General features: G+C 53.2%; 4 protein-coding genes across 4 annotated transcripts; 1 reads left to right on the plus strand and 3 right to left on the minus strand.

Moving 5' to 3' along the window:
* Positions 1–3,092: 3,092 nt before the first annotated feature.
* On the minus strand, positions 3,093–4,306 carry MIND_00800900 (F-box domain-containing protein; the record flags this gene model as incomplete). Its single annotated transcript, XM_037364688.1, has 2 exons — positions 3,093–3,308; positions 3,686–4,306. The coding sequence occupies 2 exons, from the start codon at positions 4,304–4,306 to the stop codon at positions 3,093–3,095; spliced, it is 837 nt and encodes a 278-aa protein (XP_037217930.1).
* Positions 4,307–6,005: 1,699 nt separating this feature from the next.
* Positions 6,006–7,549, minus strand: MIND_00801000 (uncharacterized protein; the record flags this gene model as incomplete). The annotated part of the gene is made up of 4 exons (XM_037364689.1): positions 6,006–6,600; positions 6,647–7,251; positions 7,316–7,470; positions 7,522–7,549. The coding sequence occupies 4 exons, from the start codon at positions 7,547–7,549 to the stop codon at positions 6,006–6,008; spliced, it is 1,383 nt and encodes a 460-aa protein (XP_037217931.1).
* Positions 7,550–10,027: 2,478 nt separating this feature from the next.
* Positions 10,028–11,083, plus strand: MIND_00801100 (uncharacterized protein; the record flags this gene model as incomplete). The annotated part of the gene is made up of 1 exon (XM_037364690.1): positions 10,028–11,083. One exon carries the CDS (start codon positions 10,028–10,030, stop codon positions 11,081–11,083), a length of 1,056 nt encoding a protein of 351 aa, XP_037217932.1.
* Positions 11,084–13,164: 2,081 nt separating this feature from the next.
* MIND_00801200 (F-box domain-containing protein) lies at positions 13,165–14,712 on the minus strand (the record flags this gene model as incomplete). Its single annotated transcript, XM_037364691.1, has 1 exon — positions 13,165–14,712. The coding sequence occupies one exon, from the start codon at positions 14,710–14,712 to the stop codon at positions 13,165–13,167; it is 1,548 nt and encodes a 515-aa protein (XP_037217933.1).
* Between the last annotated feature and the right edge of the window lie 1,440 nt (positions 14,713–16,152).

Raw genomic sequence — 16,152 nt, forward strand, 5'->3', positions numbered from 1 at the left:
AAGAAGACTGTAGTGACTGAAATATATGGAAGATAATGAAAATTGAGATCTTCCAGAGTCATACCTGTACTCTTGGCATCCGTGGGAAACGGATACCTGTATCCGCGGATGTCAAACCTGCGGATGTTTTCCTGCAGGTACCTGTGCAAACATCCGCGGGTGTTGACACTCGTGCGGAGCTTTAACGTCGGCCAAAGCTGGGTAAGTGGCCATCGTCATCGTCGTCGTCAAGAGCCAGACCGTGACCCGAGTGACTCTCACGCTCTTCTTCTGCATCCATCTCCGCCTCGAACTGGTCTGCTTGAAGCTAAAGGACTTGTTAGCATGGCAAAAACGACATTCAAATCCTCTCACCCTTTCCAAAGTCCACCTTGCGACTGCATTGAAAGCCTGCAGCCTCGCTACGATCCACTTCTCTCCAACCCTCGTCAACGACACCGCTGGGTCAACATAATGCTGTAGGGCGTTGATAGCTAGCGGCCCGCAAGAGAATCCATCGTCTTGATGGCCAATGGGTAAGCTCTCGACTTGTACGTCCCGTCCCGAATGCAGCAGCACCCACCACTCACAAATCTCTCGCAGTTTTGCCGGTATAGGTTGCTTGAACGAGTCCCCATATAAGACTCGCACTCGCTCGTTGGAGAACTTCGATGGCGAGCGATATCCAGTGCGGATTGTTTTCGATTTTGCCCAGATGTGCAATCGTGAGCAGCGTCCCGTTGTCCTCTGCCAACTCGTCTCCAATCTCCCTTAGCCAACGAAATCCACTGTCTGAGTTGTATTTGTCGCTGCCCTTCTCGTACGCTCTCAACAAACCCCAGATGTGCAATCGTGAGCAGCGTCCCGTTGTCCTCTGCCAACTCGTCTCCAATCTCCCTTAGCCAACGAAATCCACTGTCTGAGTTGTATTTGTCGCTGCCCTTCTCGTACGCTCTCAACAGCGTCTCCATGAATGCCGTACTCTTCACCCGAAACCGAGCGCCAACATCTCCGTCGACCTCATCCTCAATCTTCTGCCGCAGCAACTCCAACAGATCGTTGATCTGCGAATCGGACAGCCAAGCGGGTCCCACAAGACGAGAGAGCTTGTGAAAAGGCTCCGTATCCGACAAGCCTGCTGGCTTCGCAGCTGACCACGGAATCATCGAAATCAACTGTTTTGCCTCCTCGAGAAGCTCGACTCGAGAAGATCTGTCTGCACGGGCACTCCGTTCTGCCCGTTCTCGCTCGCTTTTGATAAAGTCGGACGACTTTAGCCAACGAGCCCGCACCTTCCTCGCCTCAATGACTTCTATCCAGAATGTCATAACCCACATCGGAAAGCGTTTTGCAGTCCCGTCCAAATGGGCATAAACCATAGAACGATTCCCATCGAGCCACGCCTCTCGACTGTATTCCAAGATCTGCCGAGCTAGCTTCTCGTTGGGCACTGGCAGATGACGCATTCGCAGGAGTGTGCCGCTGTCCAAAGTGTCCGGCTCGTACTGGCTGAAGAAGTCGGTGAAGAAGTGGAAAGCGGTCCAAGCGGGGACCGGGAGTTCGTCAGAAGTGGTGGGTTGTTTGTGCTGTCGGTGGAAGGAGATGAGGGAATAGGAGTTATTCACTGGCACCTTGTCCGCTGTGGGACACTGGAGACACTGGGTGCAGACGCGATGGAAGTGGGAGGTAAGAAGGCGTAATATTTGTAAATACTACAGGGGAACTAAATACTAGGGGCTCAAGAAGCTGTACATGTCAATGCCATCAATGTAGGATAACGACGAATAGTCTATTCTACCCTTCCACAGTGGGGAGAACTACAGATCTTGCCCCCAAGATCCGATGCATAAGGGAAAGAAGGTAGAATAGACATAACCTGTCATGCAAAGGGACAACTCTCCGCGGGAGGATCGAGATTTTGGTAGCATGGAGGCTCGATAAGAAGTTGCTGGCGTATGGTTTGAAGAGCGTCAGGGTTGAGAGCCTCGAAATCACGAATGATCTGCGCAAAAAGGTTGCGAAAGCTCAACTGGAGGAGTGCAGCTTGGAGAGTTGAGAAGAGTTTGGAAGAAAGGCAAGGAGCGCATGGAGAAACAATGGTTCGAGCTCGAGTTCGTTTGGGAGGTACATCCTGGGGAGAACTGGGATTGAACCTCGGCGGTGAAGAATGAAAGTCGACTCGAGTTGAGGGATTGGGAAAGTGTGGCTCGGAGGGTATTGGAACACACTCGGAATGCGCAGGTTGACGCTCGGAAGGTCGTAATGCTCGGTTGTACTGCGAAATAAGATGACCAGCAACTCCACCAGCATGGCGCGTCATTGGAAGTGGATTGCCGTCATATAGCACAAGACGGCCGCTGACATTGATTCGAACGAGTTTCCGGTGTAAGAGAGTGTTTGTGCGGGGGCAGTGCAGAAATCCAAGTGTGTGTGCGTTGGTACGTGCACAAACAAAGCAACGGCGCGAACGGGGTTTTGACGTCTCAGGACGGAACGGCATCGACACGGAAGCGGTAAGCACGGCCCGATTTCCGTTAATTGACACGTTGGCTTGGCGTCCAGGAGGATCCGGCCCTAGCGGCAAAGAGGGGCAAGACTCGGAATTGGCACGGAATGGCTCAGGGGTGGACTCGAGAGCATCGTAGAGCACAACGATGGGCTCGCGGGAGTAGTCGAGCGGGAAGATAGAGTGGTTGGCAGCGCGGGAGCGTACCCATAACTCGAAGCTCGTGGTAGAATTGGCCGCGGCTCGCATAGTATTGAAGCAAGCTCGGAAGGTGACAGCAGTATAGTAACCCGAGAGGATTCAATAGAAGAACCCTCCCTCGCGGTGGGCTCCACTGAAGAAGTGGAAAGCGGTCCAAGCGGGGACCGGGAGTTCGTCAGAAGTGGTGGGTTGTTTGTGCTGTCGGTGGAAGGAGATGAGGGAATAGGAGTTATTCACTGGCACCTTGTCCGCTGTGGGACACTGGAGACACTGGGTGCAGACGCGATGGAAGTGGGAGGTAAGAAGGCGTAATATTTGTAAATACTACAGGGGAACTAAATACTAGGGGCTCAAGAAGCTGTACATGTCAATGCCATCAATGTAGGATAACGACGAATAGTCTATTCTACCCTTCCACATCGGTAGGCTTCTTTTCCGTGGCGATGGGGGTGATTAGTGGGAGTGGGAACCGTAGGAATTCGGGAATGGGAAGAGTAGGTGCGGGAAGTATATTGGTGGCAGTGGGTAGGGGGATGGAGAAGGCTTCCTTGGCAGCGCGACGGACGCGTCGCGGCACTTCCTTCATGGTCTTGCCACATCCACGAAAGGTTTCGATGTCATGCTGGCTGGATTCGCCTTCTCGGAGTCAGACGAGTCAGACATGGTCGGCGTGGAGGTGGGGGCAAGGTAGGGACTGCAGAAAATTTTATTCATTGATTCGCGTATGGCTACTAGATCTGCAATCAAAGATGCTAGTAGTGAAAATCTCCAGAATACCCCCATTAAATGCTTAGTTCCCCCCTCGCAACCTTCGGCAAACTTGGCCCGAGGACTGAACTGAACTTCTGCAAATCCGTAATGTGTAAGATGACCCTCTGAACTTCTAACCCTGTAAGTTCAGCGCGTAATGCGTAAGACCGGCTGAACTTAAGGTCTAAATAGTACAGTATCCTCCACAGAAGGTTCTGATAACTTTATGTCGCGCCATCGGTGACATACCGAGAGTAGAGGGGCAAGATATCGAGGAATTGAAGCCGAGCCAGACTGAGAGAGATGTGGTAATGGATCGGTCGGACTCCCCAGAGGCGCGCCAAGATGGTGATAGTGATGAGAAACTTGCGCCGATACATCCAAGGGAGCATTAGCGCCTCGTTTGAGCCAGCGCTGCATCTCCAATACCAGCACGTCTTGTTTGTCCATTGTTTGCGGTGTTTGAGGAGGGATAACGAGATGCATTTTCGACCATAGTTTTGGGGTACTCAAAGCCAGTGCCCGCCAATGACTACAGACACCGGCGAGAAGCATTGGGCCTTCTTTAGCATCCAAGGCGGTGTTGCGATGAGCGGGGAGGGTTTCGAGGAAGATCAAGCAAAGGACATCGTCTGGAATCCTCCGCATCGGCGAAATGAGCGCTTGGTGGGAAGCAAGAAAGTCGGTGAGCTCGTCTCGTTCGTGCATGACCACGCTCAGTAGTTTCTCCAGTCTAGCGACCTCTGTGTGCAGTTCGTCAAGTCTGCTGTTGTAGGACTGCAGATATGCGCGAATCTCGTCGCATTGCTCGTCAGTTGGCACCGTGTTGGTGTGAAGGATTTCTTGAAAGGGTGAAGCCGCTATCAGCATAGTTTCTAAGGGGAGTCAAGGAAGTGTCTTGTCAATAATAAGAGCGTACTGAGTGGCTACTGAAGTCCACACACTCGAGTGTGTGAGAGAGGATGTGTCGATCACATCGTGACCAGGCTTTCCTCCAAACCACCACCTCGAAAGCCCATGCATGTTTTCATTCCTCCTTTGTCTTCGTCATATGCGGTCTCTCCAAGTAACAAGAAGCCCTCAACGATGGATGGCTTTACGCTGGGTTATGCTGGGAGTCTGGGACTACTGAGCGGCATCGGTATGTCCTCCGAACCGCGCTCCTTCCATGTTCTCATGGAGCACAAAGCCACCCGAACCCTCCAATCCATCTTAACTAGACCAGCTCCCGGTCTCGCACTAGTATCTCCTCCTTGTCAAGCGACATGAAGCGCGCTTCACGCAGAGACTGCTGAGACGGTTGGGGCTTCGAGCTTCAAGGGGTGGTGGATGGACCGTGTTTTTATAGCGGGCTTCAGTGCGTTATTAAGCTTTGTTCCAGTTGTACTGTCTGACAAATCCACTCGTCAGCTTTACAAGACGAATGTAGCTGTGGTCGGACATAACTGGAAGACCGCCGTTGGTCCTTCCTGTCGCAGCATATCGGACCACTGCATGACAAAAAGAACTCGTTGTATCCAAAGACTCCCCCCCCCCCGTGTTTTTGCAAGGGCACCACCAACGGCAACACCAGTCCGACCGCGAGAGCGTCCTTTCCCGCCCCCAATTTGCGAGTTCCTGCAACAATGCCCTACTTGTGTCGTCCTTCATGCCACGGTTGCCGACTCTCGTTTTTTGTGAGCAACGCTTAAAGAGCTGGAACTCGTGGGCCAGCAGTCACTCCAGATGCCGATGTACACCGGTGTGTATTCCTAGCATCTCTCCATTGATCTTTTCACCCAGGTTAGATCGCCTTCTCGACCTTTTCTTACCAACGAGAACCTTTCGCCACAGCCTCGAATGTCTCGGAAAAGTCTCCCTCGATTGCATCGCCACATTTTGCTGCCTGAGACATGACGTCAGCGGACCGGTCGCAGACATCTTCCCCAAATTCCGCTATCCGCTCAAGAATCCTATAAAAGCTGCCCCAGAGTCGGCCATATCCTTAACCCAAACCACTACCACATCCCAAACGACAGCTACATTAACCCAAATATGCTCGCATCGTACTCTACTCGCGCTGTTGTTCCCCGCAACGGGCTTCGTACCATTCGGCGGCCGTCGGGTATCAGTTCCTGACATGTCCTCACCACCATCGTCGCCTTCTTCACCACCACACCCATCCCGTATTCGCAGACGATCAGTCGATGCCGCAAAACGGTTGGCCAGCTCTGTCGCTGCCGCCGTCAAACCCACACCCATGCCCTATGTCGAGCCCGTGTTTGGCCTGCAGCGACGATCGCTGGGAGCTATTCCAATGGAGGAGCTCCGTCGCGCAAACTACCTTCCGATGCCCCCACAAGAGATGCTCTTCCCACGATCTGAGCAGGTCGCACTATTCAAAGAAGTCGGGTTGTTAGAACCGGATGCGGATGTCAGGCTAGCCGTATTGGCTTTACTGTGATGCTACAGATGTGATCGCTTCTTATTGCATGGACTACTCTCTCAATACCCTTCATCTCGTTCAAGTTTTCCTATTTTTCAACGCACAATAACAACCATTTGTTTCGATATCAAATGAAAGTATGGTTCATGAAGTTTCTTTGAAGTCCTCCCAGTCCAAGGTGTCTCCCAAAGCAATCATGTCGAGTGCAACAGCATCACTGCCTGGAATGCTGGCTACAACCTCATTCCACTTCTGAATCTGTCCCTCCTCATACCGCCTCAGCTTGATGGAATGTAACGCCGGCAACGACGAAAGTATATCCTGCCAAAGCAAAGTCTCTTCTCCCGATGCCAAGGCCCAGTTATCCAGGACAATTGTCTCGACGGAGGTCATTATCCGTGCGAACGGCATATCGCGGCTTGTAGTTGGCAGAGAGGGAAGGCTGACGGAAAATGCGGTTGGAACCAGGGGGTATTCGTGCCAGGCGAACACGAGCTCGCGATGGCCGATGTTGGCTGAACCGTCCTGGGAGGAGAAGCGTAGGCCGATGTCGACATTTTTCGCAGTATAGGCCAAGCCAAACTCCTCGCGGTGGAAACGGAGGCTAACTTGAGATGCTGTGGGCGGAAAGTGGGTCCGGAGAACGGCATTGACGTCGCTTTGGGCGGAAGCTGGCTGTTGCCAATACTGCATAAAGCAGCGTTCAAGTGAGCTTGGGGAGGGAGAGCGCGCAGATGAGCTGGGCACAGTGTGGCTCGTCCGCGTGGTCAGTAATGGCGATAGACCAGAGATTTGGAAGGAGTGTCGGGTGCTCGGGGAGTACTGGGTCTGGGTAGGCTTTGAAGAGATAGATGGTGAGCTCTTCGAGGTTGGTGTGGACAGATAGGGCGTTGAGTAGTAACATGTCGATATAACAAGCGATTTTCAGACTGCGGAGCTTCGGGCCTGTGTGGTATAGAAGGGGTATGGGCGCATTTAGATGCAGGAACCGAAGACTGGGGTACAGCAGTTCACGGTTGTGGCCAATGGACGTGGAATATGCAGTTATCCCGGTAATCGACATCTTCGTGAGCAGCGGAAACCCCCCACGGAGGGCTCGTAATAGGGAATCGTCAGAGACGTGGCTGTAGAGGAAAATCTCTTTTATACGCGGCTTCGCGAGCTCCAAAACGGCGCCGACTCGTTGCGGGGTTGTTGGCTGTTTGCGAGAGAGGATAAAATCGGTCAAATGACATTCCACGATGAGGGGGCTGGATTTGGAGCGCCGGACGCATATTTGCACCCATTTGGGGGTGGAAAAGTTGACTTTGGACCAGAGAGCAGGTGTGTTCAGCGCGACCTGGCGCCAATGGACGCACACCCGGCTGCATTCGAAGAAGGAATATTCCCCCTGTGGAACGGCGTTGGACGCACGTTTCTATGAAGATTTCCGCCAGAAGCTCTGGAGGGAGAACGTGGATTGGCGCCTGAGATTGTTCTTCGCCACACCGATTGAGCATGGCTCTGTCGTCTGCATCGTCGGTGATTCCCGTCTGCAGCATAGAAACGGTGAGTTCGCCATTGGCTTTTGCGCTTTGAGACGAGTTGTGAGGCAGCATTGCACGCAGGGCTTGAATTACATTCAGTAGATAGCTTCAGAATTTGGGTTCAGTTGGCGTACTCTTCTTGGCCGCCTTCACGGCCTTCATTGACGGTCGGCACCAAGACTGACCGGCGACCGAAAAAGGCAATCACCTCTTGTCTCTTTCCTCGTCGTTGCCGCGTTGCTCTCTGCCTGTGTCCTGCCCCTCCGAATCAACATCGTGGCGCTCTCTCCTCACAGGAGTTGCAGAAAGCTACCATCGAAGTTTGCCGTCCCGCTCAGCCTGGCCAACCAACGTGGCAAGTTATAGCGGTCAAGTCGTGCATCAAGCGCACTCCCCCTGACGAACTTGCGGGATATACGAGCTGAGCGCAGAAGACACTCCCCACTTTGAATGGTGCTGGGCCTTCCGGCCTATGAATAGCCGTGCGTGGTTACCTGGCAGTCTTTTCTGAGTTTTTCCCTAACTGAACATTCACAGTCTCTTCACTCGGGCAGGCTGGTAATCTGTCTCGAATACAGCCCCCAGGTCAATGTTAGATTAGGAGGATCCATATCTTGATCTCTTCCGGTGTGTGATAGCTTTCCTCCCCCCGGATTCCTTCTAACTTGTTGGTTCCAGTTCGTCTCAGATATTGTCAGCGCTAGCGCTTATGCTCGCAAACCCGAAAGCGGGGAAACGCTATGCTTTTGAGGTCTACAGGCGCGTGCTGCTTTGCTTCCTTGCATCTGTTTGACCCCGTCTTGACAGGCCTCACTCTTGTCCAGCCCCTCCCCCTCCCGTCTTCAGCGCTGGCGAAAGGGAGTGGTTTGCTACTCCCAAGGATCACAACCCCTCAATCTATCTGTGCCGCCGGGCCCTCCGCTGTCGTGCATTTCGCTGATGCTGTCTTTGAATCCTCGCTTTTACGACCCCCTCTCCACCACCACTTTGCGAATACCTGGAACTCGTGGTCTCGTCCGACACAGAGTTCTAGCGCATTCAATGTCACGACACTTCGGCAATAATATCTCGCTTTCGTTTCCCCCCACCTCGCATGCATCCAGCCATTGTCCTAACGAAGGACAGGACCCAAGAACTACTTTGCCCCTTCAGTATTCTTGCACGATACTTGGAGGATGTAGCGGGAAAACGAGCGGCGTTCTCATCCCATTGATCCACTCGACTCGAGTTGTGGCTGTGCACCCTCGAGGAGAAGGCTATCGACGACTCAACGACGTGGTCGAATCAATAGTAAAGCTGCTGCTTGCTACTCTATTGACACCTAATATGTGGGGACTCGCTCTATTTGGGTCAAACGGGGTTTCCATATTGGCCACCCGTAAGTGTCCATATTTTGGGCCAATGGTCGTTATAATTGTTTTGTTTTGGACACGATCATATCTACATTCCCAAATCTTCCTCCGAATTTCCCCCCCTTACACGCGTTGTCGCCCTTGTGCAATACAAGCATAAACACTTGCACGAATCTTTCCCAAAGACATTTGCTACAAAATGCATACTCAGCACTCGGAATCCCTTTGCTGCGCCAGTCGGCGTTTCTCTCGCCTCTCCAAGTACTCGCCATATGCCACCTCCCCATATCGTTCGATATAGATAGTAGCGCGGCGTTTTGCTTCGCTGGCCGCTACAGCATCGCGATTTCTGCAGACAAATCAACCGGATGTGAGACTGGAGAAAAAGAGAGCGCACTTTTGACGATACCGCTCGCGTGCCTCTCTGGTTCGCTTCGCCACGATGGCTTGCTCTCCCTCCGTCTTGTCCTTCAGCGCGGCTCGTTTTCTGGGTGGAGACGTCCAAAAAACGTGCCAGATTCAAGCGGCTAGCCTCAGACACACGCACTTGGCCATACGTAGACGAGACTGCTCGTTCCGCGCTAAATGGCGCTCGAGCCTATGTATGGATGACCACCAACGGTGCGAAGACACGGGTGGAAGGGACGCACAGGAACTCATATGAAAATGGCATGGTTCGACCACAGTGAATGCATGGAGGAGACGCGTCATTGGGGGCCGGGGGTGCGGGACTGGTGCTGTGGAAGTGTGGAATGTCTCTTACGTAGAATTTCCATATGAGGTAGTTTCCACTTTAGGATGCCCATCATCAATATTTGATGTGGCTATTTGTTTGTAGTCTACATCATCATTTAATAGAACTCCTCACACCTCAACCACCACCGAGTTCGCAACCAGTGCCGAGATTGCTCCACCGAGGGCAAGTTGCTAGTGAACATCGAGCCCCCGACCACCAGATTCTTGCGCCTTTCGAGTCCCCGAGCCCCCGAGCCGAGCTTCACGACTGGAGCGAGTTTCTGCGATTTTACATTCACTTTCACTTTCACTCTTACACGAATTCTTCCACTCATTTCCCTCCGAAATCCTTTCATTCGTGCTCCCCCAATCCCGGACATATCGACCGTTCTTCTGGCGAACACTGCACAAGCCAGTACTTCCACAGTGGTGACCACCGCAGGGGGAAAGCTCTTCTATCCGGGCTTTCCTTGGTCGAGACAAGCTTTGTCCGTGTGTCTTTTGCATCTTCTACACTCCCTTCCCCCACTTTCGAGCTCTTTCCTTCACTTCCATGTACTCCGACGACGAATCCTTCACTCTCGAGCCCACCACGCGTTTCCCTGCCCGTTCCCGCGTTGCAACGAGCCCCATCACACATGTACAACACGCGGCGCGGAGATCTCCCGCGAACAACACCAGAGTTCTCACAAGTGGCGTCGGCCATCTCTATATGGCCGTTCCGATCAACAACGTGCCCGCGACTGGCCGCGCGCGCCCAAATGCGGTCCGAGGAGCGAGCCCGATCACGGCCGGAGCTCCCGGAGCGATTCCCACGCTCGATTCTGCGCGTTTTGCGCCTTCTGCTTCACCAAACTCGCCGAGAACTGTCCACGGCACTTCCGCGAGCGAGGCCCGAGCGCCGAGCGTTGTTCCCACGCCCGAATCGCCGCGTTCTGCCGCCCTGAACAAGCCACGATCGCGCCGCTGCTTCGTTTGCGGCCGGAGCAACTCCCACTCCCTCAGCTTCCGTTTCTGCCCGCGCACGCGCACGCTCTTGCGTCGAGCGCTCGCACGACTTGACGAACGAGGCATGCTTGTGATGCCTGATGGATCTGCGCTGCCGATGACGCGACACGCCGGTGGAGTCGCTGGACACCTCATTTCCGCGCATAACGCTGCGCTTCGCGTTTCTGAGCGTCCCGAACCACCACAACCGCTTGCGCGACGTCCAACACGCCTTCCAACGCCATCCGAGCCGACTTCTTCTCCATTTCCGCCGATTCGCGCTGCTGAGCACACCGGCCCGCTCAATCCGAGTTCATCCCATCCCGAGATCGCGCCGCCGATTTCCCACGCCCCTCGCCGACGTCACGCGCATCGAACCAACCAGCCACGCATGCTAATGCCGTGCGTCAAGTGTCAACAAGCCAAATCAATGCAGTTAATTCAAAGATTGCTGTTCGACAACGCCCTTCGAGCCCACTTCACAGAGATGATCACCACCTTGAGTAAGCTTGATCCCGACACTCTGGCGGCGCTTTCCGACAAAATGATGGCAACTCACACACTCCCGCCGTGTTTCATCCACGCTCATCTCTCGCAACCAACCGTGTGTCCATTTGGCTGAGTACTTTCGTTGTTGGTTTCCGATCCATTCCCACTTCCATTCCGGTGATCTCGAGGTCGAGATTCAAGTTCCTCCCACTGTGGAAGTGTGGAATGTCTCTTACGTAGAATTTCCATATGAGGTAGTTTCCACTTTAGGATGCCCATCATCAATATTTGATGTGGCTATTTGTTTGTAGTCTACATCATCATTTAATAGAACTCCTCACACCTCAACCACCACCGAGTTCGCAACCAGTGCCGAGATTGCTCCACCGAGGGCAAGTTGCTAGTGAACATCGAGCCCCCGACCACCAGATTCTTGCGCCTTTCGAGTCCCCGAGCCCCCGAGCCGAGCTTCACGACTGGAGCGAGTTTCTGCGATTTTACATTCACTTTCACTTTCACTCTTACACGAATTCTTCCACTCATTTCCCTCCGAAATCCTTTCATTCGTGCTCCCCCAATCCCGGACATATCGACCGTTCTTCTGGCGAACACTGCACAAGCCAGTACTTCCACAGTGCTCGTCGGCACAACGGACATGAGGGTCGAGAACAGAGTGAGGACGATCACGGCAATCAATGCATTTGACTGATGAATTCATGACAGCGGAACGGAATTTATTCTAGCTGGGGACGCAGTGCCAAGCAAGACAGCGCCTCTTTGCTGAACAGGTGGCCGCTGCCGCGCTATGCCAAGTATTTGCTTCGACGAGCAACCCGAAGTCTTTAATGGTTGGTATTCTTAGACTGTTTTGCCCGGGTCTCAATGTTCTATAGTAGCTTTAATTGCTGTCAGTTCATCGCGTGCACATGAACGAAAGAAACTAAAGATGGAAGTGCATGATGTGAACGAGTTGTTAATGAAGAAGGAAATATTCCTCGAGCCGTTCCTGTTGAAATGCGGAGCGTACCGCGTTGTTCGCCGGTTACTGCCCAGACCGTAGCCCCTGTGTAGGTATATAAGCATCATATAGTCTCCTAATAAACCTGTTCTCTTCCCGCCATCTGCTTCTCCTCGAGTGGCCCGTCCCGAGCAAGTTCCCCCGAGCCGTCCTGTTCCAACAGGTTATGGGCCCCGAAAGCCTCGACAGCCCTGCCTGCGCCGCTCCTGTAACCCCCGCCGCTAGTCACCGGCCCTCGTACCCCGCCGTTGCTGGAGCCCCTGATGGCAATGGCTTCGATGACCTCTGTCTCGGCCCGAGTATGTCTCGGCCTACTGTGCTGCCACGCCGCCCGCAAGCCCTGTATTCCCCCCCGGCCTCGTTGGCTATCTCCGTAACCCCACGTTCGGGCAGCCGCCTCACCGTCCCTGTTGCCGTCCCTAGCCAATGGACCCTGACCTGCCCATCCCCGGCCATTGTTTCACCCGCCGATCATACGCCGTCTGATCGCTCTTGGACCCCCGATACCCCGCTCGAACCCGGTAATGCTGCAAGGCACCCCCCGGAACCCGGATCTTTCGGCCGGACCTCTGCGGCGCCGGTAGCGCCGCAAGTCCCCGTCTTGGAATTGTTTCCCCCTGTACCCATCGACCCGCCGAGGGATTGCGATGGGCCCGTACCCGAACTGACCACTGCGGATGCGCCGAGCATGCCGTACGTCCCGACCGACTCGAAAGCGACTGGAGTTCGCATATGGCACCGGATATGATAAATCTCTCGACGGACTGGAATCGAACCCTCGCTTTGCTCCCGGACCTGTTCCCCCCCGCCGTCAACTTGGTATGCTGCAGTGCTGGGTGGTGGAGCTTTGCACCAGTGGGAGCTTAGTATGCATATGGAATACAAGGAGCTCACAGCGCGTCACGCTCAGTGGGAGTGTTGAAATGCGGAGCGTACCGCGTTGTTCGCCGGTTACTGCCCAGACCATAGCCCCTGTGTAGGTATATAAGCGTCATATAGTCTCCTAATAAACCTGTTCTCTTCCCGCCATCTGCTTGTCCTCGAGTGGCCCGTCCCGAGCGAGTTCCCCCGAGCCGTCCTGTTCCAACAGTTCCGACTTTTGCAGCCCACATCCTGCACCAATAGGCTGAGCATTTAGAATGATGATGTTTGCTCATAGGTAATATCAAGATGGATATCATGAGAGTATACTTAGTTCACAAGGTCTCGTTTAAGTACTCGTCTCCCCACTGGTATTCCGCTGTGGTTATTTCCCAAGTGATATTATCTCCCCCAGGAATGCCAGCCACGAGCTCCTTCCAGTCATCGACTTCTCCCTCCGTATACCCTCTGAGCTTGATGCAATGCAGCGCCGGCAATGACCACAATATATCCATCCAAAGCGAGATTTCGCGATCGGCTTCAGAGGCCAAGACCCAGTTGTCGAGGTACAACGTTCCGACCGAGCGCCAGACCCGAGAAAGCGACACATCCTGGTTAATAGTTCCACTATTTTCCGTGAATTCCAATGGAAGGATGCGGGAAAATGTGGAAATTGAGGGCGGAAACATGTGTTCGTGCCAAGACAATATGAGCTCGCGTCCGCCCGTCGAAGCGTTATTCTCCGGGAAGTAGAGGCTGATATCACCGTCTTCTCCGGTATGGCGTGCCGCCAAGGTACGGCGGAAACGAAGAGCTGTTCCTCGTGCATGTAGGGGAAAGTGTGTTCTGAGTACCAAATCAAGATCACTTTGAGATGCATGTAGCAACGACCAGTACTGGACGGTGCACCTGACAAGTTTGGGAAGTGAGAATGCACAGGCAATCCAAGCGCAGAAATGGTCCGGGCCATTGATGAAGATGGTATGAACATTGGGGAGGGGCGGGGGGATTGACGGAAGGGCGAGTGATGATTGGGTTATAGGTATCAGACGGATTGTAAGACTTTCCAACTGGGTGAGGGTCGATAGAGCATCGAGGAGTGCAGAAGTGAGATTGCAAACGAGTTTCAAAGTGCGCAGCTTGCAGCCCGTGTGGTAAAGAAGGTATATCGGACCATTGAGATCAAGAAAATGAAGAGTTGGGTACAGCAAATCGCGTTCAGTGCCAACGGAGGAGGAGTTTGGGAAGATCCCCCCGCTGATGGACATTTTGGTCAGCATCGGAAACCCGCCATGTAGCGCTTGCAACAGCGAATTATGTTGAGTGCGGCTGTAGAGACATATTTCCTTGATGCGGTCTCTTGCAAGCTCCAAGACGGCACCAACGCGTTGAGGCATGGTTGGTTGTTGGATGACGAAATAGTGGATTAAACGACATTCAACGAATAGTGGGCTGGATTTAGACCGCCGGACGCATATCGCCACTAATTTCGACGTGGTAAAGTTGATCTTGGACCAGAGATTGGGAGTTTCGAGTGCGACTTGGCGCCAACGAACGCAAACCTGGCTGCATTCAAAGAAAGAGTACTGCTCCTGCGGAATGTCGTTGACGCAAACTTCCAAGAAGATCTCGGCCAGAATCTCTGTGGGGAGCACATGAATTGGCGCCTGAGCTTGGTTTTCGCCATGTCGAGAAAGCATTGCGTCGTCGCTTGTGGTGTCGGCGACCCCCGCTTTCAGCATCGCGACTGTGAATTCGCTCTCGGTTGGCAGACCTTGAGGAGAGTTACGAGTGAGTATTGAACGAAAAGCTCGAGTTATGCTCAGTATAAAGCCACAAATGTCTGTTTGCATACCCTTCTTGACCGCCAACACGGCTTTCATGACGGTTAGCGCCAAGCCAATAACCGTGACGCTGGCTGGATAAGGAAAATCACTTCCTCTTCCCTCATCTACATGTTCCTTCACCGAGCCCAGTCTCCTGATTCTCTCCATGCCAAAGTCATGACCATAGCCCGTGTTCCTTTGAACACGAACGGGGGCCAAGCGGCTAAACCGTAATGCTCCGGGTGTGTTAATTATTTACTCCGAGATGTGCTCGTTTTTGTTTTTGACGTTGGCTTCACAGACTCCCGGACGAGGGCTAGGGTGAACCCTGTGGTCTAAACCAGTGGGTGTTCTGTCAACAACGAGAACGGCGGTTGAGCTTGGGTTAGGGATTTTGTGGTGTGTGTGCCGGCTTCATCTTTTTCGCATTGGTGTTGACCACCGTCGACGAGTTGACTAGCTTGAGCCCTTCTCTTCGGCCCCTTCGGCTTTCCGGGCAGGCAAAAGAGATCCCCTTGCTCCCTGAAGGAACTCTCTCCCCGTGGTGACTCCCTTCGCCGTTGGTCATTGGCTCGACTCCCTTTCCTGCTTCTCTCGGCGAATGCATCTCTCCTATTCCCTACCCCAATACTGCGCTCTACATCTATGGCACGGACGTGTGCACACATCGTTCGTTGACCACAACGACAATCGACACGAGAACGAGAACGACTCTTGCAGATACCACCCTCAAGCTCTCGTTCTCTAATCATCCAGTTCACGCTCGCACTACGTCGACAATGCCATCTTCTCGCCACTTCCAGTGCGTCATCATTGTGCTTTGCAAGCCCGCTCCGTATAAACCCCGACAACCTGAAAAATCGACGTTTGCTCCCCTGCCAACTCGGAGGATGTCTTCGATTACTTCTAAGACGCGACGGGGGTGGACAAGCAGCATCCCAACCATGTACTCCACTACCACCGCTCACCCTGTCCCCTTCCCTCCTTTCCCATTTCCATTTTCGTGGCGACCACATTTTTTCCGGTGGCTGTGCATCATTCGACGAGAAGGATATCCGCTGCTCGGTACAGTGGTTGAATGGCCATCGGAACTGCCGCTTCAAGTCCCGAACATGGCCATCGTCTGCGGAAATTGACTCTGCTGGGATTCTATGGGTTAATACCAGGCTCAGCAAAAGTCCTTGCGAGAAGAATTTGAATGTTTGGAGGTCACTCGGGGGTGATGCATAACATCTTCGCATCGCCGTTTATGCACCTCTCCACAACTTTGCAGTTGATCATCTCCCTCCCCACTATTCGCAAGTGTATTCCCTGCTAATACGACGACTTCAAGTTGCACCAACTGATCATGATGGACATTTCGTTTAGATCCTCGTTCGTTACTTTACTTTGGCTCTTCATACATTTGCCATATGCATACTTCTACTATATACCCATCCCGCCCTTTTCGACTTATTCAAGTGTTTTATATTCACTATTTCGATTTCTCGTTTTGGA

This window comes from Mycena indigotica (assembly GCF_014461135.1).
Source record: "Mycena indigotica strain 171206Taipei chromosome Unknown Mind.scaff0007, whole genome shotgun sequence".
Classification (NCBI taxonomy): Eukaryota; Fungi; Basidiomycota; class Agaricomycetes; order Agaricales; family Mycenaceae; genus Mycena; species Mycena indigotica.